This window comes from Cyprinus carpio, chromosome B11, assembly GCF_018340385.1.
Source record: "Cyprinus carpio isolate SPL01 chromosome B11, ASM1834038v1, whole genome shotgun sequence".
Lineage (NCBI taxonomy): Eukaryota > Metazoa > Chordata > Actinopteri > Cypriniformes > Cyprinidae > Cyprinus > Cyprinus carpio.
In genome coordinates this window covers 15919207-15940908 of record NC_056607.1, presented here as the reverse complement: position 1 = coordinate 15940908, position 21702 = coordinate 15919207, and the positions used below count along the sequence as shown (strand labels likewise).

General features: G+C 38.3%; 3 protein-coding genes and 2 long non-coding RNA genes across 10 annotated transcripts; 3 read left to right on the top strand and 2 right to left on the bottom strand.

The window, feature by feature from the left end:
• Positions 1 to 910: 910 nt before the first annotated feature.
• Positions 911 to 2997, top strand: LOC109110495. The gene is made up of 4 exons (XR_006155903.1): positions 911 to 1053; positions 1158 to 1786; positions 1874 to 2006; positions 2091 to 2997. It is a non-coding gene; the product is annotated as an uncharacterized LOC109110495 (long non-coding RNA).
• LOC122138924 lies at positions 1139 to 3400 on the bottom strand. Its single transcript, XR_006155902.1, has 2 exons — positions 3277 to 3400; positions 1139 to 1520 (listed from the first exon to the last, which is right to left on the bottom strand). It is a non-coding gene; the product is annotated as an uncharacterized LOC122138924 (long non-coding RNA).
• Positions 3321 to 11921, top strand: zc3h11a (zinc finger CCCH-type containing 11A). 6 transcript variants are annotated; one of them, XM_042734184.1, is made up of 17 exons: positions 3321 to 3458; positions 4796 to 4862; positions 5028 to 5149; positions 6095 to 6214; positions 6312 to 6435; positions 6524 to 6712; positions 6903 to 6968; positions 7045 to 7125; positions 7220 to 7321; positions 7400 to 7468; positions 7567 to 7662; positions 7749 to 8282; positions 8369 to 8436; positions 8515 to 8905; positions 9124 to 9287; positions 9407 to 9525; positions 10820 to 11921. In XM_042734184.1, exons 3-17 carry the CDS (start codon positions 5096 to 5098, stop codon positions 11025 to 11027), a joined length of 2385 nt encoding a protein of 794 aa, XP_042590118.1. In that variant the 5' UTR covers positions 3321 to 3458; positions 4796 to 4862; positions 5028 to 5095; the 3' UTR covers positions 11028 to 11921. The 6 variants fall into 6 exon arrangements, with proteins under 6 accessions (XP_042590118.1, XP_042590117.1, XP_042590114.1 ...); XM_042734183.1 differs by having other exon boundaries at positions 5002 to 5149; XM_042734180.1 differs by having other exon boundaries at positions 3330 to 3458; positions 4316 to 4862; positions 5002 to 5149.
• A 422-nt stretch (positions 11922 to 12343) lies between these two features.
• On the top strand, positions 12344 to 16531 carry maf1a (MAF1 homolog, negative regulator of RNA polymerase III a). The gene is made up of 7 exons (XM_019123041.2): positions 12344 to 13036; positions 13189 to 13317; positions 13421 to 13583; positions 13698 to 13819; positions 13951 to 14070; positions 14405 to 14509; positions 14787 to 16531. Exons 1-7 carry the CDS (start codon positions 12954 to 12956, stop codon positions 14806 to 14808), a joined length of 744 nt encoding a protein of 247 aa, XP_018978586.1. The 5' UTR covers positions 12344 to 12953; the 3' UTR covers positions 14809 to 16531.
• Positions 16532 to 16687: 156 nt separating this feature from the next.
• trib3 (tribbles pseudokinase 3) lies at positions 16688 to 21278 on the bottom strand. The gene is made up of 4 exons (XM_042734186.1): positions 20424 to 21278; positions 19284 to 19571; positions 18896 to 19188; positions 16688 to 18184 (listed from the first exon to the last, which is right to left on the bottom strand). Exons 2-4 carry the CDS (start codon positions 19569 to 19571, stop codon positions 17725 to 17727), a joined length of 1041 nt encoding a protein of 346 aa, XP_042590120.1. The 5' UTR covers positions 20424 to 21278; the 3' UTR covers positions 16688 to 17724.
• Between the last annotated feature and the right edge of the window lie 424 nt (positions 21279 to 21702).

Sequence of the window (21702 nt, the reverse complement as noted above, 5' to 3'; positions counted from 1 at the left end):
AATATGTAAATTAAAAACATATTTTAATGCTTTATATGTTGCAAAATTAAAAATTCTATTAACCAAATTGATTAGACATGTTTAACATGTCCAAGCAAAAACTGTAGCAAAATTATCTGTTAAATGCCATTTTTCCTAAATGCATTTAGACTTAGGGGTAGGACACTTGAGATTGGAGTTTCATTGTGATACTGCGAGATAATTGTAGCAAAATGCATTTTGAATTTCAAAATGCATTCTGAGCCAAAGGTGCAGCAAAATGGTTTCACTAAACGTTGCACATATGTATGGGAAAATGTAAATTTAAATAAAGAAATGCATTGCCATTTTACATATTGCAATGCCATTTTGCAAATTACATTTCAAAATGAATTTTGCTACCCATATGCTTCCATATGAGCGCACTTGACAATGAATGAAATTAAATACACTGTGTTTTCCGCCAACTGGCAACCTGGGGGTGCCGAAAAACAATTGGGTAAACTGTCAGTGGGCGGGTTTCACAAACCAAAATAAAGACCGGCATTCCGGCCCGGAACACACATTTCAAAGGAGAATAACTGACTGTAGCACTGTTTTTCAGATAAACAAGTTTGTTAACTTAGCATGTTTCTTAAATATCTTCAAACATATTATGGTATTTTTATGCTTTAGTAAAGTCAAAATCTTACATACAGTACCTTTTAGTCACATACAGTTTATTATTTGAATACACTTGAACCTCTTTTGTAGGTATAACCAAGTCGATGCAAACATTTGATGTCATCATCAAAAATTTCCCAATTTGTCCTGAAACAGGCTTTAATTGTTCTATACTTTCATTTAGTTTTATTTTTTCTTCTTCTTGGTTTAAGCAGAAAGTTTATTGAGGTTTATCCTTAAAATTAGTAAAAACAATTACCTACTAAATGAATTTTGTGAAACTTAAGAACTTCTGGAGGCATTTCTAGCTGAAGGCCAATCAAACAAAGATGCCAGACTGATCCTAACAGCAACTGTTTCAGCACAGAAAGAAGTTATTGAAAGGAGCTACAATATACCAGAGATCTCACAGTAAGAGCAACACGTCATTCAGCAGCTGCCGTAGTGCTATCTTATGACAATTACAAAAATTGCACACAAAAAAAGCTCAAAATTGTAAAAACATTTTTTTTTAGGTACTTGGACTTTATTAGTGTCAAGACATTTGATTTTCATACATTTAAAGATGGCATTGCAAGACATCACAGCCCTTTGTACAGTGGCATCCAAGACGAGGAGGATATCAACTCAAACACTGTAAGCAGACTGACTCTTATTATGAGCACAGACTTCAAGACAGTGAATAACTTGAATTTGCTGCTGGGTAGTTTGTATATTTTCATCTTGCATACAGGATTCTGCGCTAAAATTCTGGAGATTCCAGGGAGCTCCTCCTGAGAAGTTGTTGATGGGCTTTGCCACGTATGGACGTTCCTTCATCCTCACCTCCTCTCAGAGTGGAGTTGGAGCCCCAGCCAATAACTTGGCTTCTCCTGGACCTTATACACAAGAGATGGGCCTGTGGTCTTACTTTGAAGTAAATCTCATAGGAAAATATCTCTTCTAGACAAAAACCTTTGTTCAATATTTTTAATATTAATTGCAAATGCTTGTCTATGTTAAGTTAAGAAATATTTTCTTTTTTCAAATATGCCTTTTCCTAAACGGTGGGGTAGTACAGTGGATAGAAGACCAGAAAGTTCCTTTTTCTATTAAAGGCAGTGATTGGGTGGGCTTTGACAATCTGAGGAGCTTTGAAATTAAGGTATATTCTGTTACATAGACTACTCTTATGTTTAAATTGACAGACTATGTTACATGAAAAATAACAGCTCTGCTTTTTATTGTTAAGATAAAATACTTACAGGAACATGGCTTTGGGGGTGCTTTTGTATGGGCTCTAGACCTGGATGATTTTTCTGGATATTTCTGTGGACAAGGCAACTACCCTTTAGTCAACCACCTGAAGAAATGGTTAATGCTTGGTAAGAGTTGCATTAATTTATGTGAATTTTTGAATGGTTATTTATCTTCAGATTCTGATATACATAATTATTTATTTGCTACAGGAGCAGAAGATGAATTGAATGGTTCCATGACTACAAACTCCTATGCAACAGTTGGAAAGGGCTTTTCACCACTTCCAACATGTGTGAACATTCTCAATTCTCTTCCTGCATTGAAAAGTCCGTTCTGTGCAAACAGATCAGATGGACTTTATCACAGAATGGATTCCCTTAACTCATTTTATAGCTGTACTGGAGGAATGACAAATATCACCTGGTGCACCCCTGCCATTTTAAATAATTCTGCTGCAGCACGACCATCCCAGACAATCACTTTTATTACATTAGGGAGTGCAAGTTTTCTAACTCAGTGGCATAGCCTATTTTAGGGGTAACTTGTTGAATGAATGTATAAACATCTAAAATGCAGGATACCTTGGTTTTAGCCTACACATGGTTGCATGTGGAGCACTTGTGAATAGTTGTGGTTGTTAATGTTAAGTCATTTCTTATTCCTCTGCTTTAAAATTAACTTTTTAGCCATTTTTGTCAATAGCCAAGCAACTAATGTAGTATAAATAAGCAGGTAACTAACTTTTGTTGGATGTTAAAACGGTCTAAAACGATGCCTCTGCGCATGTAATGTGAAACACAAGATACAGTTTTGCATGCATTTACTGGAATATATGAAGATTGTTTTATTTTTCTTTGTATTTTTGTCATAATTATTAATAATTGTATTGTTTGTGTAGTTAAAAGTAATAGCTACATTAAAAAGTAAGAGAGCAACATTGTGTATTTTACATTTCTGGCTATTGTTGCTGTAGCTACAGTGTGACTGAGAATCAGTTACACATACATACAAAATGTTGTATTTGTATTCTTTTCATTAGGATATTTTATCCCACAGTGACTACTCAGAGACTACTTTTTATTTCTTCATTTTAATTGCTAAACTCTAATAATAATTTTACTCACTCTCATTTTCTTTAAAATCTGTATACATTTCTTCTGCGTAACACAAAAAAAAGTTATAGGCTACTTTTAAATAAGTGGCTATAAAATACATAAACCACTGTTGTAGGACTTGGAATATAGCGCACTCGTTTGGACCACTTTTGATACAATATGATACTAGTCTATATTTTTCTTCTGGCTTGACTTAATTGCCAGAATTAATTTCGCCAGAATTCAAGTTCCGCCGAATAAAGAAAGTCGTAGGGGTGTAGAACAACATGAAAGCACCTACATTTTCTGGTGAACTTTCCCTTTAACGAGTCTGTTCGTCAGATTTGCTGCCTGGGCAGCCGAGCGCCATTTTGTTCGCCTGTGTGTGAAGTCAAGAAAGGATAAAGTCCAGTCCAGGAGCGTCGACCACGAGCGTCTACATGCACCAAACCGAACATACTTAATTCCAATCGGTTTAAACTGGTAATTGTGAACGCTTTATTTGAAGTGATTGAACTTTTTATTTAATCGCTCATTTATTTTAGTTAAACGCAGCAGTCGTGCTAAAGTTAACAACATGCTAGCCGAAGTTAGCAACATGCTATTCGAAAGCCATAGAACGTTGTGTTACTTTCACGTACACAGCTTTTAGGCTTAAACATAAAATAATTATTTGTACTTTATACGTTGTTTGTCTCAGTGTTTCTCATATGACAACCTTCATAGTTAAATGAATCCGACCAAATACGACACTTAAGGCCTGACATGACAAAAGGGGTTAAAACGATCTTTTGAACAGTGGGTATAATTCAAAATGTATCTAAGTTAACCGTAATCGAACTTTTGAAAAAATTCAAAAATTCGAATCAAAGTCGGTTTCTCTGTGATTTCGTTTTGGTTTTTTATAAGTGTGTAACGTTAGATTATGTACTATAATTATTTTGTTTTCTCTTTTGAGAAAATGTTGAAATATTTGAAATTTACAGACGCGGAATTTGTAAACTGCACCTTAAATTTACAGGTGCGGAAGCAAAATCTGCGAAATGTTTATTCAGATAATACCAATTTTAAAACTTGATAAATATGGTTTATCATGCTCGAAAAACAATACCCAGAGCCAAAATGAGTTCAAATACAAAATTGTCTTCACAATCTGAAGTTGTTTGTATGTATTATCACGTATTATTGTGTATAATTACATGTGATATAAATCCAAAACATGTTTAGTCTACCTTAAGATTTTATCCCATGTAATAAAATATAGTATGTTCCTGTCCTTATTCAGATAACCAATTGTTCAGCACATGGGGAGTGTCTTTGTCTCTTTTTTTGAAATATAGGTTATTCAAGATCTTGTCCTTCATTCCAGAGGATAACTGGATTTGGATAATGAAATATCTTCCCTGAAGATTGCTGCTGCTTTTTTATCTCACCATTGATTTTTGGTTTTCCTCTATTGAGCATTTTTTTAAAGTTCCAGTCTACCCCATTTAAATTTTCCACCTGCCTTCAGGAAACGTAGAAGAGAACCCCTCTTTTTTTTTTCTTTCCAACATCTCCAAGATATCCAATTCCTTTTTTGCCCTCGTCTCTCCTTTTTTGACAACATCTAGCTTGAGGATTTTTTTAAAACTCCCCCAAACCCCCTCACCACTCAATTATCAACAATATTGGAGAAAAAAAAAAAAAATGAAACGGACATTTTCCACCACCTGCCAATTTTAACACAGCAGTCTGATGGGAACAAGTTTCTAAGAGAGGCAAAAGTTGCCCCATCTCTACCTGTTCAGTCTTTACTCATCAGTCAAGTGTTCCTTCAGGATCCATACAGTGCGGAGCGACCCTTCAAGTGCTTGAGATCACCAGGGAACATCTCAGCCACTGCAGGTGAACAAAGTTCTTGCAACGCATTTTCTCTCAAGTATTTAAATATCGGCCACCATTTTGCACCTTTCAGGACAGAATGTGAAAGTGAAAACTGAAAGGATCAACAGGGGCATGAATAGGCTTGTAACACTCTAAATAGGGAGATTCACGTAGACCCTGTCGCAGGAGTCCAGGACGAGATCCCAGCATCACTGAAGAGCTCCTGATCCAGAAGACTACAAACTCGTGCCAGAATGACCATGCAAGGAGATGACTGCTACTTCTACTACTATTCCACCTGTACTAAGGTAAAATAAAAAGTGTAAATAATCATATGCTGTGTATTGTATGCACACACACACACACACATATAAAATTTTATATATGTATATATCTAGATATGTATTCTAAATAAAACAGTACATTTTAAATAAAGATTTAAAGGGATACTCCACCCCAAAATGAAAATTTTGTCATTAATCACTTACTCCCAAAGAACACAATTTAAGATATTTTGGATGAAAACCGGGAGGCTTGTGACTGTCCCATAGACTGCCAAGTTAACAGTGTCAAAGTCCAGAAAAGCATAGTCAGAATAGTCCATCAGTGGTTCAACCGTAACGTTATGAAGCGACGAGAAAACTTTTTGTACGAGAAGAAAACAAAAATAACGACTTTATTCAACAAGTCGTTGAACATAAATTTACGCTTCGATTTGAAAGAAAACAGTGCATCCTTGTGGCGTGGCTGACATAGAAGAGCATACGCAGTTTGCGTTCAGCAGGTGTTTTCCAAAATGATGCTATGCTGATTTGGAGAGACACAGAGGAGACGACTTGTTGAATAAAGTCGTTATTTTTGTTTTCTTCTCGTACAAAAAGTATTCTCGTTGCTTCATAATGTTACGGTCGAACCACTGATGGCAAATGGACTATTCTGACAATGCTTTTCACACTTTTCTGGACTTAGACAGTGTATTTTACTTGGTAGTCTTTGGGACAGTCACAAGCCTCCCGGTTTTCATCCAAAATATCTTAAATTGTGTTCCGAAGATGAACGAAGCTTTTATGGGTTTGGAACGATATGGGGTAAGTGAATAATGACAAAATTTTAATTTTGGAGTGGAGTAACCCTTTAATATGAAAAGTAATGTGATGAAATGTAATACACACACTATATACACACACATGCACATAAAAAGATGATGATCATAATTAAAAGTTAATTTTTGGTGTTGCGATTTGCCTTTTAAGGGTGACAGCTGCCCTTTTCGACACTGTGATGCTGCCAGGGGTAGCGAGACGGTCTGCACACAGTGGCAAGAGCAAAGGTGCTTCCGTAACATCTGCAAGTTTCGCCATATGGAAATAAAGGTTTGTGACCAATTCCAAAACCTCTTTCTATTAAGATCCTTCCATTGTTTCTCAAATGGGACCTCAATAATGATCCACCCTGTTAATACTTTTATAGAAAAACCGCAAGGAAATCGCATGCTATTGGGAGAACCAGCCGGCTGGCTGCCAGAAACCTCACTGTGCTTTCCATCATGAGAAGCCACGCGTCATCGATGGGAATTATTTTGCCCCAGACAAAGGTATTTTGTTGTCTTCACAGTTATTTGAACTATACCGGTCTAAATAATTTTCTAATATAAACTGGCCCTTTTGTCTTTTTTTAAATAGGACAAGTAGTGCGAAAGGAGAAGGAAGAGACCCCAATCGAGGACCAAGTCAACCAAGTCCCTGCGCCCACTGCAAACCCCACTAACCCGCAGTTAAGAGGGGTCATTAGAACTGAGACCCAAGAGAATGTCCCCAGCCCCACCCATCCACCAGTGGTTATCAACCCTGTCGATGACGACGATGAGGATGGTGAGCTCACATTTCTGTGAAGTTTTAACTTGAACAGGCTGTCCAATCCCGTTCTTGGTTGATTCCAACCCTTAATTAGTCCTTGATTAGTTGGTTCAGGTGCATTTAATTAGGGTTGGAGTTATGGGCTGCAGAGTTTTGCATCCCTCATCTAGAAATACTCACTGTCTTTTTACTTCAATATTCGCAGATCAATTCTCAGAGGAAGGAGATGAATCTCTTGGAGGATCACCCCGAAAAATGATCACAAGCAAAAGTAAAGACTGTTTCCATGTTCTGTTGATATTTTCTTTTATTTATTAGGAGCTTTATTTAATCATTATGTCATGCAGATGATTCGCTGAACTTTGGCATCCAGACACTAGAGGAGATCAGATTGAGGAAAGCACTCATGGCAAGTTTGAAGAAATCTGGTAAATGAATCCTCAGCACTATTTTATTTGGGTAAGTTTTGTTGTTAAGCCATCTGGTGGATCATTTTAATATTCGCTTTTGGTTTGTTTGCAGGACAGTCCACCATGCAAGGCTCAGCCCAAAACAAAGGCACTGCTATTGAAAAGGAAAACATTCAATCTCTCTCACGTCTGGAAGTTAACAATGCCAGCATTGGTGAGTGGTCCATAAGGCTTTAAAACTTTTTTTTTTTTACAGTATCGAACCATTAAATAATTTTAAAATCTGTTGCAGATTCATCTGTTAATGAAATTGGAAAAAGAAAAATTGCAGACAGACTTGGGAAAAGAATTTTGGCTAGAGGTAAGTTTATGAAAGCCGTTTGCTTCACATTTATGTTTCTGCGACCCCTTTTACAACTTTTACAAAAACTGAAAGATGACGTTGTCATTTAATTAAAGATGCTCCTGTGGAGGAAGACCTACCTTTAAAACGACGCCTTGCTGAACGTCTCGGTGGAATTGTTGAATCCTCCACAGACGTGCTACCACAGAAAGGTGAAAGATTTGTTTATTGTGGCAGCTGTAGTTGTGTGGGTCTTTTGTATCTTTTTCATAATTTCTTATTCCTGATCTCTTTGTAGCTCAGAAACCAGTGCGTGAAAGAATTGGGTTGACTGCCGCCCCGTCTAGCACTGACAGCGAGCCTAAATCATCTGGAGATATCCGTATAAAAACCCTTGAGGAGATTCGGCAAGAGAAGGCAGCCAGAAACCTCAACACCAGTAAAGTTGTGCGTGTTGTGAAAGAAGTGCCGGCGAAGGAGCTTAGCCCATCCAAGAAAAGTGTCAAAGCCGCTGGCGGACCTCAAGTTAAGACCTTCTCTGAAATGCTTCATGAAAAGAAAAAAATGCAGGGAAAAAAAGCAGAGGAAGTGAGCACAACAGCTAGAAGCCCAGAGGGGAATGAAGGACCTTCCACTGCCGGAGCTGCGGTCAAGGCTCCTGTGGCAGCTGGGGAGGTACGAGTAAAAACGCTGGAGGAGATACGCAGGGAAAAGGCAGCCCGGATGCAGGCACAGCTTCAAGAGACCACAGACGATAAAACCCCGACCTCAACTGAAGCAGAGTCAAATGGACCTCCAAGGAGGCGCATTCTACGCATTAATAAAAACTCATGTAAGTCGGACACATTCATGTTTTCCTTGTTTGAAATGGTTGCCTCATACGCCCAAAGTGTTCACATAGCTGTTAATTCTTTCCAGCAGCTGCATGCACTGTGGGTCAGACAAAACCAGATGCACCTGAGAAGAAACCAGAACCTGCAATAGAGGTAAGATAAACACAAAACAACAGGCTTACCTAAATATTATTGTTTCTCAAATAATTGTTTGCTCCGTTCAACTCGTAGGCAAATGGAAAAGGTAAACCCACCAGTGAGCCCATTAAAGTAAAAACATTTGAGGAGATCATGCGAGAGAAGAGACTCCGCAAGCTGCAGGAGGAGCAGGTCACCTCCACCAACCAGAAAGACGCAGGACAGTCTGCACCTGCTGCCTCGCCGCCAGCCTCTGAACCCTCTGGCCAACCACAAACTACTGTGAGACAGCGGATTGCCCTCAAACTCAAGAGCTCTCCGCTCCCTGCTGCCCCAGAAGCACCCCAGAAGAGCTCACCCAAGCACTCTGGAGACAGGAGTCCATCGACGAACACACCGACTCAATCAAACACACCAAAGCCCTCAACCTCTCCTGTGATACCTGTCCAGCTAGCTGAGGGAACTATTCAAACAGAGACCAAGGGTATGAATTTAACATCAATTGATGATCATATTCAATCTCTCTTTAACAGTTTATTTAACTTCTGTTTCTACACAGTAATGCTTTCTACATGACAGCGATGCTTACAATAGTACTAACATTTATGTAATAACAAAGTGTCTGTATGTATAAAATAGAAATGTAAACGAATAACTTTTCCAAAAGGCTTACTCAATCCATTGCATTTGCCTGCATTTCAGTGAAGCCCAAGGTGAATGTGAAGCCGTCAGTAATAAAGCCGGCAGCCCAGCCTACCCAAAAGAGGAAAGCTGCAAAAGTTTACTCTGCTGTTGCTGAAGTGAAACCTCTTAACACTGCCTGTCAAACACCTTCCTCGCTGGTTATTCCCAACAAGCAGCTTAAGGTAAGAGTTTATTTATTAATTAAATAAAGATGTTAGGCAAGTCTGGTGCGTCACTGTATTAGAAAAAATATAGAATATAGTTTGATTTGATTTATTTTGTTTTTTTTTAACCCTTTTAGGTGGAGTCACCAACCTCTCCAGATGTTCAGTCCAACACCGTGGATATTCAGATGGTGCCTGTGAACTGCATTGAGCCCGCCAGTACTACATCTCCTGAAATTGTTCCGCCGCCCCAAAGGTATGGAAATTGTTCTCATGTGTTTCAGACATAATGCTTTTTTTAAATAATAAATTGTGTGTGTGTGTGTGTGTGTGTAACGGTACACAAACATGATGGTTCAGTACGTACCTCGGTTTTGACGTCATGGTTCGGTATGGTTTCGGAACAGCAGAAGAAAAAACTAAATGTGCTATAGAAAGAAAGTTTTTAGAAAAACCTAAACGCATTGTTCAAATTGTGTTTTTTATTTTTATTTAAATTAAACAATGGTGAATAAATTCAGTTATGGTTAATTTACTTAAGCCTGGCTCACACTACAGGATTTTTAGCCCGATTTAGCCCCGATTTTCCCCTCCCGAGAATCAGAGCAAACTTCTTGTCGAGCACCTCGATCGGTGCCGATGTTCGGCCTGGATTATCTGGTAATGTGAGGCGTTCACCGTTCGAATCTTGCACCTCCCGATCTGCTCGCACACAAATCGGGGCAGCCCCGATTAATATCAGACATGTTTGATATTTAGGGTTTAAATCAGGATGATGATGGCGATGGCTATATGATTACATCAGTACTTTCACAGCCAATCCTCAAAACAGCTGATGTACGGCTCAGTTGGATAGTGGAGACAGAGGAAACTGTTTCTTGACATTTATAATGTGTTGAAAACACATCACAACTGTAAGGAGAAAGAGAAGCGCTGGAGTGAAATCGCCTCAGTTTTGAATGCACCGGGTGAGTGCAGAAAGCTGCTAGCACGCTAGCTAACATATGTAAACAAATATCAGTGACGATCTGCTGCATGAGATCACATGAGGCGCTCCCTCTGGCTTGATGATCTTAATGATATCCTGTAGTGTGAGCCAGGCTTTAGGGATAAAAATCTACCTCAGCTTCTGCTCTAAACTGTAGGGAGCCCTTTTACATCACTACAAGGTTCCAGTTAACAACAGAGCCAAAACTTAAATTCAATTACTATTTATTTTGAGTGGCATAAATTTGTTTATTTAAACAAGTGAGGCGATTATACAGTGACCATGTCAAAGAGCACCAAGACGGCATTTATTGTCTGAATGTCCTGAAAAAATTTAACGATTTATTTGGTACACATGTGTACTGAACCGAAAGACCCGTACCGAAAATTCAGTACGAATGTGTTTTGTTACATCCCTTATTTATATATATATATATATATATATATATATATATATATACATACACGCACACAGTATAATGAATTATTAGTAATATTCATTTACATAATTACTTCGTTTTTATATATCTTCTGTTTTGTGGTTTTTTTTTTTTCCTTTGTAGCCCTGTGGTCAAAACACCCAGCATGCGCTCTCGGCGGTCCAGCACCACTACTGGTCGTGCTCCTCTTGTTACCAGTTCATCAGTGGATGACTTTGAAGACCTGTTAGATGAATTTACTGACGATCGGCTTGAGGATGACTTGGAATTGGATTCGGGCAAGGGAGAGGACGACCTTCTTTTAGAACTCTCAGAAATGATTGACAGTTAGACATGAGGGATGTCATCCGTTTTCTTACAAAAACAGTGCCACTATGAATTTGAAAGGACTGTGACACCATTTGATCCACAGCATTTTAAATTAAGACTTTTTACTTTCAAGCTCTAATCGATCTGTTTTAATGTTTCTTTTAGTTTTTTTTCTTGTCAATGTAAATATGATTTCTTCATCAAATAGTGCTTGAGAAACACTAGTTGTGCTGTACAGGTCTTGTCCTCTTGTTTGCTTTTAGTTGACTTCCTAAAACTGTCAAAAAAAGAGGAAAAAATCTTATTTAGCTGTTGCAGCTATTAACAAGCCATTGTAAGGCAGCTTCAGGTATAATGATTTTGTTGGACGTTGTTATAGCACTATCACTCATGTGTTACAGAGACAGGAAGTTTTCAGTTGTGTACTGTGTATGCTGAAAAATTGCTTTTTATTAGAGAGGCACATCAAGGCCACACCTTTCTTAGTCTTCTTTTTGAGTCACATGTATTTGTTCCATTAAATGTTCTTTGGACATCATTATCAGCGCTGTTTTAACAGGTCATTTTTGCTTACCTTTGATTTAGTTTAGGCAAAACATTTTATGGTCCTCTTCTTTGATGATCTGACAGATAGCTGAAGGTCATTGCTCACCTTTCTTCATTTCTGCATGAAACATGTAAATATGAAGCAGTGTTCTCAGGGAAAATACTTCAGCTTTGCTAACCTGTATGTTTTGTATTCTTTGGAAATGTCATGGCCATCCATGTCTTCTTTCTTTTTATTCACCTTAATTGAGTGTCATCATGCATTAAGGGACTGGGATGTGAAAATGTCATCTTTACTGCGGCGTCTGTCTTCAGATGAGTTGTACCTCTTCAAAACCACCTTTGTAAATAAAATGTCTTTATGAGAAAATATTGTTTCAGTTTTTAACAGGGTTTATCAAGTAAGCATTATAATATGTAAATGCTAAGTATTTAACAACTTATATTTTATGACCTTTAAAATCCTTAAGTGTGTCATTTAAGTCTCTAGATGTTTTTCTTAGATGCACACAACAATAGAAAACATGCACTACGATTACAGCTTAAGAATATTTAAATTCAGAAATGCAAAAGTATACGAATGCGCTTGTAAAAAATAAATAATTTGTTTTGCCATGATTTTGATGCTTTATCACTGATGTTTCGTCATTGCAAGCCTCGCGGAAATTATATTATAAGTTTCTTTGTTATGATTTAGGGAAAAAGAGAAGCGCCATTAAACCCCAAGCCAGCAGTTGGCGGTAAACATGAAACGCTTGTATCACTATGACATCCTGACTGAAAAAAAAAAAAAAAGGAAAAAGAAAACTGCGTATTACTGCGACCGAAAACGGCAACACAAACACTCGTCCTCTGCTGTTGTCATTCCTCCACACAAATAGACAACCATAAACCGAGGATTAAGGCTTTTATAAGCCTTGGAATTCTCCTCAAGTTCTGATTCAATAGCTGGGATGCATAATTTCCCTCTAAATTTTAGCTTGTTTAATGGCAGGTATTGGAAATTTCACAGTAAAAAGGAAGATATATTTATTAGACATAGAAGTACATTAAGCAACCGGAGAAGATTATTTACGCGGTCGTAAGAATCTGCAAGGGTGGCTTATTTTTTATTTTTTTAACATTTGAATGTAATAGAGAGCCGTTCGTTTTTAAAGGAGCTTCTGTAGGAGAAATCGAGGTTAGTGGTTATTTGGTTATAACCCAGTATTGGCTAGTTGTTTATTATTGATATATTTCTGTTTGAGCCGTATATTCTCCAAACTAACGTGCTAAACATTGTTTTGGTTTGGTGTAACGGCGGAATAACAGGCCGATGGTTGTTTATCAAAGAAACTGACATCTAGCGGCTGTAAAGAGTAATTGCAATTCTGTCAGTATATTTAATAAAGTTGAATAGACCATGAAGCTCCTGGAAAACTCAGGTTTTGAGGCCATAAACAGTCTGCTCACTATTGAAACGGGAGATTGTAAGATAATTGGACGGTAAGTGATCAATACTTGGTTTTATATACAACATTTACATATATGAACATTTAAAGAGGAACTGAGTAAAGCATGTTATTCACACTGTTCTGCTGTCAGAGTGTTATTTGAAGCATTTGTTTTCTAATGACACCGCTGTGATGTTTCTGTAGTATTGAGAGCTACTCCTGTAAGATGGCAGGTGATGATAAGCAGATGTTTAAGCAGTTTTGTCAGGAGGGGCAACCGCATGTGCTGGAGGCTCTGTCTCCTCCGCAGAGCTCAGGAATCAGCCCCAACAAGTAAGTCAACATCTTTTTTTTGAGGTACCCCCTCACTTACACACAATACAATACATGTCTTCCACAAAGTCATTGCACATACTGAAATATGTTTTACTTTCAGACTGAGTCAGAGTTTGGATGATGGGGAGGGTCCTCTTTCAGACAAGTGCAGCAGAAAGACGCTTTTTTACCTGATCGCCACTCTCAATGAATCCTTCCGGCCGGACTACGACTTCAGTCGCACCAAAGGCCACGATTTCAGCAAGGAGCCCAGTGTTAATTGGGTAATTTTGATGTTAAATTGTTACAATTTCTGAAACAACACATGCACTCGTTCTTATATATATTGAATAGGGCATTATAAAATTATTGTAAAACATAATTCATGATTTCCGCAGGTGTTTAATGCAGTGAACAGCAGTTTGTCTGCTGCTGCGGGTGAGGTGTACAGTCACCTACAGCCTCAGTTATGGGAGGCTCTAGACAAGGAGATCAGCCTTGCTGAATGTGACATATACAGGTAGATATTCTGCTTTTAAAATCCGTGTTCAGTCAGGCTTGCCTAAAATTTAATGAATGCTTTTGAATAGTATTTGTTTGAATGATACAGCACTAAATTATTAAGTAAGCTCTGATTGCATTCTGTGACAGCTACAATCCAGATCTGGATTCCGACCCTTATGGGGAAGAAGGCAACCTGTGGTCCTTCAACTACTTCTTTTATAACAAACGACTGAAGAGGATTGTGTTCTTCACATGCCGTTCTGTCAGGTGAGAATCTTTATGTCAGGTAGAAAGCAAATCAGTAATGAAAGGCAATGATTTTATTACACATAGCGTATTATGTTATGTGGGGGTGGAAAAACACTTTTTTTTTTCCCGCATGGTTGCATTAAATTGATCAAAAGTGGCAGTAAATACATTTATAATTTACGAAAGATTTTTATTTAAAATAAACGCTGTTCTTTTAAACTTTAAACTAAAAAAGCAATATGGTTTCCACAAAAATACAGAGTAGCACAACTGTTTTTAACATGGCTAATAATAAGAAAAGTGTCTTTAGCACCCAACTGAGCTCGGAATTTTTGTGTTTGGGATCCTTTAGTCTTTTCATGGCTCCACGAGACTCTGGCATCGGCACTGAACTGGATCTGGAGTTAGATGAGGGCAGCTATGAGGAAGAGGAAGAGGGCAACATGGATGAAGAGAGGTGAGGAACTATGCAAACTACACCGTTAATATTTATCACTTTTCTAGGAAGTACTGCATCATGAACACCCACGGCTGTTGCGTTATCATCATTCAGATTTGACAGACAAATGACTGCAAATAAATCATGTGGTTCCAGTGTATTTGCTAGTGGAGGGCCAACAGCCAAAAGTAACATTGCAGTGTAACTGTAAACCATATTACTCTGATATTACCAGACTGACAAGCAGCAGCTTGTGTCCTTGAAGTCAGTGATGGATTGCTGGGTCTTTCCACAGGTATGGTGCATTGTGTGCCTGATGAAGCCCTCCTCCCTGTCATCTGAAGCCAGCATCTCGCGCCTGAGTTTTAATTGGCTGTTATTCTTTTTTGTTTCTTATTCCATTTTATATGTTGTTGGTCATTTCTTAAGAATGAAGAGATGTGTTAATCCAGAGAGTGCTATTCATTGCACTTAAGCATTTTCCTTTACTTTTCTGTATACTTTCCATTGCATTCTCTTAATGTTCCTTTGTGTGGGAACGTGTGATATGTTAGGATATTTTTACTTGCCATTTTACATTTCCAAAGAAGTAATTTTATCTGAGTGCAAGTATATAAGGGTTATTCTCCCTGTCTGTTTTCTCCCTCCCCGGGGTATTTTTTGTTTGTTTGTTTGTTTTGTTTTTGTTACTCAAACCGCATTCATTTATTCATGTTCATTATTTCCACTAGTTTTTATGGCTCCAAGAACTGTACATCAGTATTTCCACTAGGTGGCATCCTTCAACATCCTTTTCTTCTGTCTCTGGTTGTCCTTTACTGCTTTAATTTTTTATTTTTGAAGCTTATTTTAAGTTTTAAGGCATTTTGAGCATTAAATGAAATTAAGAGATTGTAAATCATAGTTCACATTTAAATGTTATTTCGAGTTTCCATGTTTGTGAGGCCCATGCTTAAAACTCATTTTTGTTATATCAACATCCCCCTGATTTTTTTCTCTATTAATTACAGTAGAAGTTAATGGATGAGTGTCACTTTGTTTTGTAGGATTGATATATTTTCCTGCAACTTTCTTGCCTCAGGAAAAAGTATTTAAACAGATATCAGCGTAAACATCGCCCAGTAGATTTATTGGTGTCTTGACCCATGGATCAACTTCCTTTTTTAGTTGCGCCCCCAAAGCTAATAAATATGTGAAAGGAAAACCATGATGGGTCTGTAAAGTTTAGTTCTTATAAAGCTTTTATTTGTTGTTACTGGTTTTTATTTGGATTTCGTAACATTTGTGAGGTGTATAACGTGAAGTAAACATTGCAGTTCTGCTTTCTTCCATGAAGACTTGTTTGTGGTGACTTATTTTTCGTTGTCTGATGACACATTTGACTCTTGATATTGTTTGCTGATGTGTTTATAGCTGTAGATCTAACATGGTTCTGTGGATATTGATTATCTATAAACTTTGAGTGGGTGTCAGTGTCTGTTTCTTAACTTTATTACATCCCGTTTGACATATAGCTTGATAGTGAATGAATTTGTCTGATCAGATTCAGTGTTGTAGCTTAGTCTTTCTGCTGTGGCTTGAATAAATAACACTTACTCATGATAAGCACTATAGTTCATATTGTCTGCTGTTATGTGTTGGAGGGCCTCTTGAAGATCTGGCCATATGTGGTGAAGTTGCAATCTTACTGAATTCCTTTTCTGTTTTAGATTTGACTGTGACCCATCTATGTTTGTAATTTTGAGAGTTTTGATGTATCACATCAAATCTGCTTGTGCAAACCAGTATAAGAACAGGATACGAGCAGAAAGATTGTTTTTGCTCTTAACTTCATAGATTATTTCTAATAATCTATTTCTAATGTTTTGAGTAATAATCCTAAAAAACAAATCAAGGATGAGCCCCATTGGATGCAGATTTATGCATTAATGAGAAATAAACATTTCCTTCTTGGCAGCTTAACACATTTATATGAATATTCTTTTAAAGAACATTTGTTATTTTCAAAATGCTATGTCAAATAAATATTTACAGACTTAATGTGCACTGATTGCGATTTTTACTTCAGAAAACACATTCTTATTACAACACCTTGCTGAGATTAAAAAAAAAAAAAAGTACTGCTCTTTGTTCTGATTGTGCATCATTAATCAGGCCAAATCTCATAATGAATCAGAAATAAGTAACAATGCAGTCTTGATTTTTTTTCTTTTTATTTGTACTGGCAACAACAAAATACTTGTTTGTAGGTACGTCAACCTTTGAAACAACAACAAATGTAGTGTCCACTTCTCGCTAGTAACAAAAAGATATCTACAAAATGACAGGTACTTTAACGAAAAAAGGGTGAAAGCATTGCATGCAGGCATCACAGACGATAACGTATGTAAAGCCTTTGTTTCGCTCAGCAGGCACACCTCTAAACCATTATATGGATGCTTCCTGTGGCGCACGATTTGCCCCACATCCCTTCAGGGTTAAACCTGCTCTACAGCACAAATACATAGTTTAACAGATGGAAAGACATTTACAAAAGAGACTCGCAGAAAACTCAGAACCCTTTTGAATTCTTCACATGAAAAGGAAACATGAGCACTCGTGCTGACCCGTTGCAGATACACAAGCTCAGACTGGGGGAGGAAAAACTCAAATCTTTGGTACTTCAACAAGTCCAACAACATTGGCTGTTTTTCTGGAAAAAAAAGGCACTTTAAATAGTCAAATCTGTGTTTTCCACTGCAAAAATATGTAAACAGTACATAAAGGCACAAAGTGTGCATCAAGTATACCAGGAATTAAGTTAGAGGTACTTTAATTTACAAAACATGGGTTTACAATGGGAAATCCATGCACTGATTAGACAATACTGATGTTAAAATCATGTGCTCGAGCCTCATGACTTTCTTTCAGGAACGAAGCTGTGCCATGAACTAACGTCTGCTAGGAAAGCAGCATTTTTTTTGTCCTCCGGTGTCATTTTCTTGGAGAGATCACCACAAATGGATATTTTCAGAGGTAAGAAACAGTTACTTCTGTCTGTAAAGACTACAAGTTCAGTCTCTGGCCCATCACGAACACCTCAGCAGTCCCTCGCAAGGTAAAAAAACAGTACTGTTACAGTTTCTGGAATCTCTTCCAACTGATGCCCTTGAACTCTGCATACCTTACGAGGCAATCTCTCTTCCTCCATGGAGTCCAATCCCCCTGATTGTGGGTAAACAGAATGAAGCAGCTCAATAATCTTCATTCTCATTTGGTTCAAAATCAGGCACCACCTGATCTGTCGAGTGTCTGGTGCTGGAGTGCTGGACGAGGGATAGGTTGTTACAGTGGAGCCACGGGTGGAAGAGTATATCTCCAGCCTCAAGCCTCTCCGAGGGAGACTTCCTCAGCATGCAACACACAAGTGACTTAGCCCTGGGTGAAAGAGTCTCCGGGATGGTGAACGCACCCCTGCGAATTTTGCTGAACAGCGCTGTGGGTTCCACGTCCTGAAATGGATAACGTCCTACTAGCATGGTGTAGAGAACGACGCCAAGGCTCCATATGTCGGCAGCCTTCCCTGAGTACGAGTGCCGTGAGTTTAAGATCTCCGGGCCGACGTAAGCCGGGCAGCCATGTTTGTCTGTCAGCGAATCGTCATTCCCGTTTAGAAGACAGGAGTCCTCCAGGTTCTGCAAGACCAGCTTTGTTCTGAGGAAACAAAAGAGCATCTATCAGCCACCTGATAACTTCCTCCTGCGTTAAAAATACTAGAAGATATTTGCTAAATGAGCAAGACAAGGTAAAACCTATGCAAATCCTGCAGGTTGTAATTAGTGTGGATCTAATATTTTATACACTTTTAAAAAAATGCATCGTTTTATTTTTAAATTGCTATGTTTTAACTAATTTAACTATTTATTTTATATTAATCTTTAATTCATTTATACATTTAATATATTAGTTGATATATTTTTTTATACTATATATTTTAATTTAACAACACCTTTATGGAGTCATCTTGTTATACCTAAACAATGACTATAAAAATATTAAAATTCCGTCCAATACCAATAAGCCACTTATTATTTTTCTTATGTAAATAACCAATAGTCATTTTAAATACTACAATTAAATTTAGCAAAAAAAAATGGATATTAATTTTAAAATTTGCTAAAGATTACCTTTAACAATGTTATCAAATTATTAATGCTTTTTAAAAAAATATAGCATTTAGTTACCATTAAACAACTAGGGTAACTGAAAAAAATATGGGAAATGAGCATGTTCAAATTAAATTTAATACTGTGCAAAAACATATTTGTAATATTTGCTGGCGTTTAATATTATGCATCCCTACTACCAAGAGCAGATTTGACTTAATTAGCTAGTAATTAAAGAATGAAATACTAAGTTACTGACCTCTGTGGATCGGTGAACACGAACTTGCGCAGTTTAAGGTCTCTTAAAATGACGCCGTTCTCATGACAGTGCGCGACCGCGGCTGCCATCTGGCCAAACAGGCGCACTGCCTCATCCTCCTGCAGCCTCTTGCAGGTGCGCACATATGAGTGCATGTCTCCATAGTTACGCTCGAAGAATATGTACACGTTGGCCTCCCCGAGCACCAGCTCTGAGATCTTGCAGATGTTGCTGTGTGGAAGCAGACGTGTGTAGGGTGCGATGAACTCGTGATACTTCTTAATGGAAAACACCTGGTGGCAACATACCAAAACAAGATGATTATTGATCCCTCATTACATCAACAGAAACTATTTTAAATCCACTATAATGAAGCATCTATGCTCACCTTGCATGTGTACTCCTGTTCCGTGACCTGATGAACCGCTCTGAACGTCTGAGCTCCTTCTGTGGCCTCCAGCAGGATGTAGGGCCCAATACGTGAGACGTGGTGCTTATTTGACCCCGGCTCCTCAAGGCTCTGTGACAGGGGGCGAAGACAGGGCGCGAGACCCGGGGATGGAGGCTGGCTGAGTCTGCGGCGCTTGCATTTGAAGGTATCAGTGTTGTGAGAGTCCTCAAAGTCTACTCGCTTCAGTCGCAGTGGAGGTGTAGGAGTTGACAGGTTCATACTCATCTGTGACAAAAACAAGACAGGGTAAGTTCATGACCTTGTGACAGCATGACTTAACTACCATAAAGGCTGATTGGATGAAGAATGAAGAGTCTATGCACAAAGGTGAAAAGGAAAATTGATAAAAATTACAGCATTTGATTATTGCGCCACACTTCAACACTGAGTAACCGCGGGATAATATCTAACACTAACTAACTTAACAAGAATGGGAGGTTCGTTAATATTGTGTAATGGAAGTAGGTAATTTAAAACTGTTGAATGACTATGTGATGAGCAGCGTTGCTCTATCACACTGACTCAAGTTCTTTAAGAAATGCTGCTCGGCGCCTGTGAGTCATACAGCTTTTAAGTTATTACACATTCAAGCATACGTCATACAATGACGTAGCCTAGTTTCTTCCACTATACCATTTTAAACTAACCTTTTCTATTAAAAATAGTAGTATTTTTCGTTTTTGTTTAGAAGACTATTTTTAAACATTCTCGTGCGTGAGGTTTCGGAACTTGACCCAGGTCACGTCGGACTCGAACCTACATCCCCAGAGCGAGCGGTTTTTAGCATAAACGTAAACCACTACACCAATTTGTAGTGTAGTATTCTCATCTGAATAAACGATTTAAGTAATATGCTCAAAATGCTTAAGAGATATGATGTGCTATCCAAGCTGACAAGGTTCAAACAACATGCGCTGCATCACTTTCCATGTAAAGTTTAACCACAAAGCGTTTCTCAATAATCGTTTAAATGGGAAAGTTGATCAATAATTGAACTAATCTTAAGGACTCTTGGTTGGTTGTACTAAATAGTGATTCTAGAGGTTAATGTGACGCTTAAAGGTTTGCAGGACTTACCTCGCTGCTTAGACAAAGGACCCGCTCCTCTCCAAAACAGAACAATGAAAACTACAGGCGCACTTAGTTGTGTCTACTTGTCAGAGAACATTTCCACCGGGGAAAAACATACAATATTATGAAATGAGCACTGGGAAACTGTCAGCTGTTGTTAAATCTCGTCATAAGAAAGAAAATGTCGTCTCCAATGAATGCAGAATAAATATGAGTCAGTTTGAAAGGAGGCGCGTGCCTTATACAGTAGATGATTTGAAAAGTATCTCCGGCTTCAAAGTGTTTTGCAGTTATTCGTGCACATTTAGACTTTTTCCATGCGTACTCTGTCCTTTTCTTTGTCCTGGAGATTGAGCAGATTGATACTTGTGAGTCTGGCGGCAACACTAAGAGATCTTGAGTTGTTGGCACGGATGTCTTTGTTCCTTATTCCCGCTGAATGAACGCGTCCTGCATGGACAATATTTCCTTGGATCTTGATTTTCACTGTTGGTATAACGTCCTTTGGCGGTCGGATATAGTTTTAAATCTTTCACGGCGAGTATCGGACAAATAAAGCTTGATAAAACGTTGTTGGACGAACTTAACTGTAAGTTTTGCGATACGACACACAAGGAATTGTCCGAAGAAAGTTTAACTAGAGGACGCGACCGAATTGGTGACAGCACAGAAATGAAAAAGTAGTCCTTTAGTTGGTCTTTTGTTGCTGCCGAAATAAATGTCCTTTTAGTAATGTGATCACAAATCAGACGTGGACCCTCAGCCTGACCGTCTGACTGCAATCTCACTTCGGCTGGGCACGTCTAATATGCTCAGTATGTTACACCAGCCTGACTCGATGATGCTGTTCTTAGTAAGATTGCGACATCTTGGCTCCGCCCCTCGGGTCTGACGACATCTAGTATAGAGCTTCGCAATAGTACGCACTACTGTGTTGAAGTTTGCAAGGGGTGGATTGCAAACACAAAGCGTGGCGTTCAGTGGAAATGTTTAGGCAATTTTACAGAGTAAACACCGCTAATCTGACCACGACAACTTGTCGGTTTTCAAAAGCAGCGAATATGTCGTGCAGAAAGTGCTATCAATATAGCCTCCTGTTGAATTTCAACGGAGAGGGAAAATAACGCAGGGAATAAACGAAGTTATGTAATAGATCGTGTGAATATACATTTAAAGCGAGCGAAAACCGTGTTATACGCGTTGCTATGTATATACGTTGAGTTTGTTATTTTTGCCGTTGTGAAGATCAATGCCCCACCCCTGTGTATGACTCAATACCAGTGTT

Bases quoted from the DNA above. Each gene is read 5' to 3' on its own strand.
- zc3h11a (XM_042734184.1), top strand. From the start codon at position 5,096: ATGACCATGCAAGGAGATGACTGCTACTTCTACTACTATTCCACCTGT. The intron at 7,126-7,219 runs GTAAATGAATCC...GTTTGTTTGCAG, and splicing joins GGCAAGTTTGAAGAAATCTG to GACAGTCCACCATGCAAGGC. The intron at 8,283-8,368 runs GTAAGTCGGACA...AATTCTTTCCAG, and splicing joins ACGCATTAATAAAAACTCAT to CAGCTGCATGCACTGTGGGT.
- maf1a (XM_019123041.2), top strand. From the start codon at position 12,954: ATGAAGCTCCTGGAAAACTCAGGTTTTGAGGCCATAAACAGTCTGCTC. The intron at 13,037-13,188 runs GTAAGTGATCAA...ATGTTTCTGTAG, and splicing joins GATTGTAAGATAATTGGACG to TATTGAGAGCTACTCCTGTA. The intron at 14,510-14,786 runs GTGAGGAACTAT...GTCTTTCCACAG, and splicing joins GGCAACATGGATGAAGAGAG to GTATGGTGCATTGTGTGCCT.
- trib3 (XM_042734186.1), bottom strand. From the start codon at position 19,571: ATGAGTATGAACCTGTCAACTCCTACACCTCCACTGCGACTGAAGCGA. The intron at 19,189-19,283 runs GTGAGCATAGAT...TGTTGCCACCAG, and splicing joins AACAGGAGTACACATGCAAG to GTGTTTTCCATTAAGAAGTA. The intron at 18,185-18,895 runs GTCAGTAACTTA...TTGTTTCCTCAG, and splicing joins GTGTTCACCGATCCACAGAG to AACAAAGCTGGTCTTGCAGA.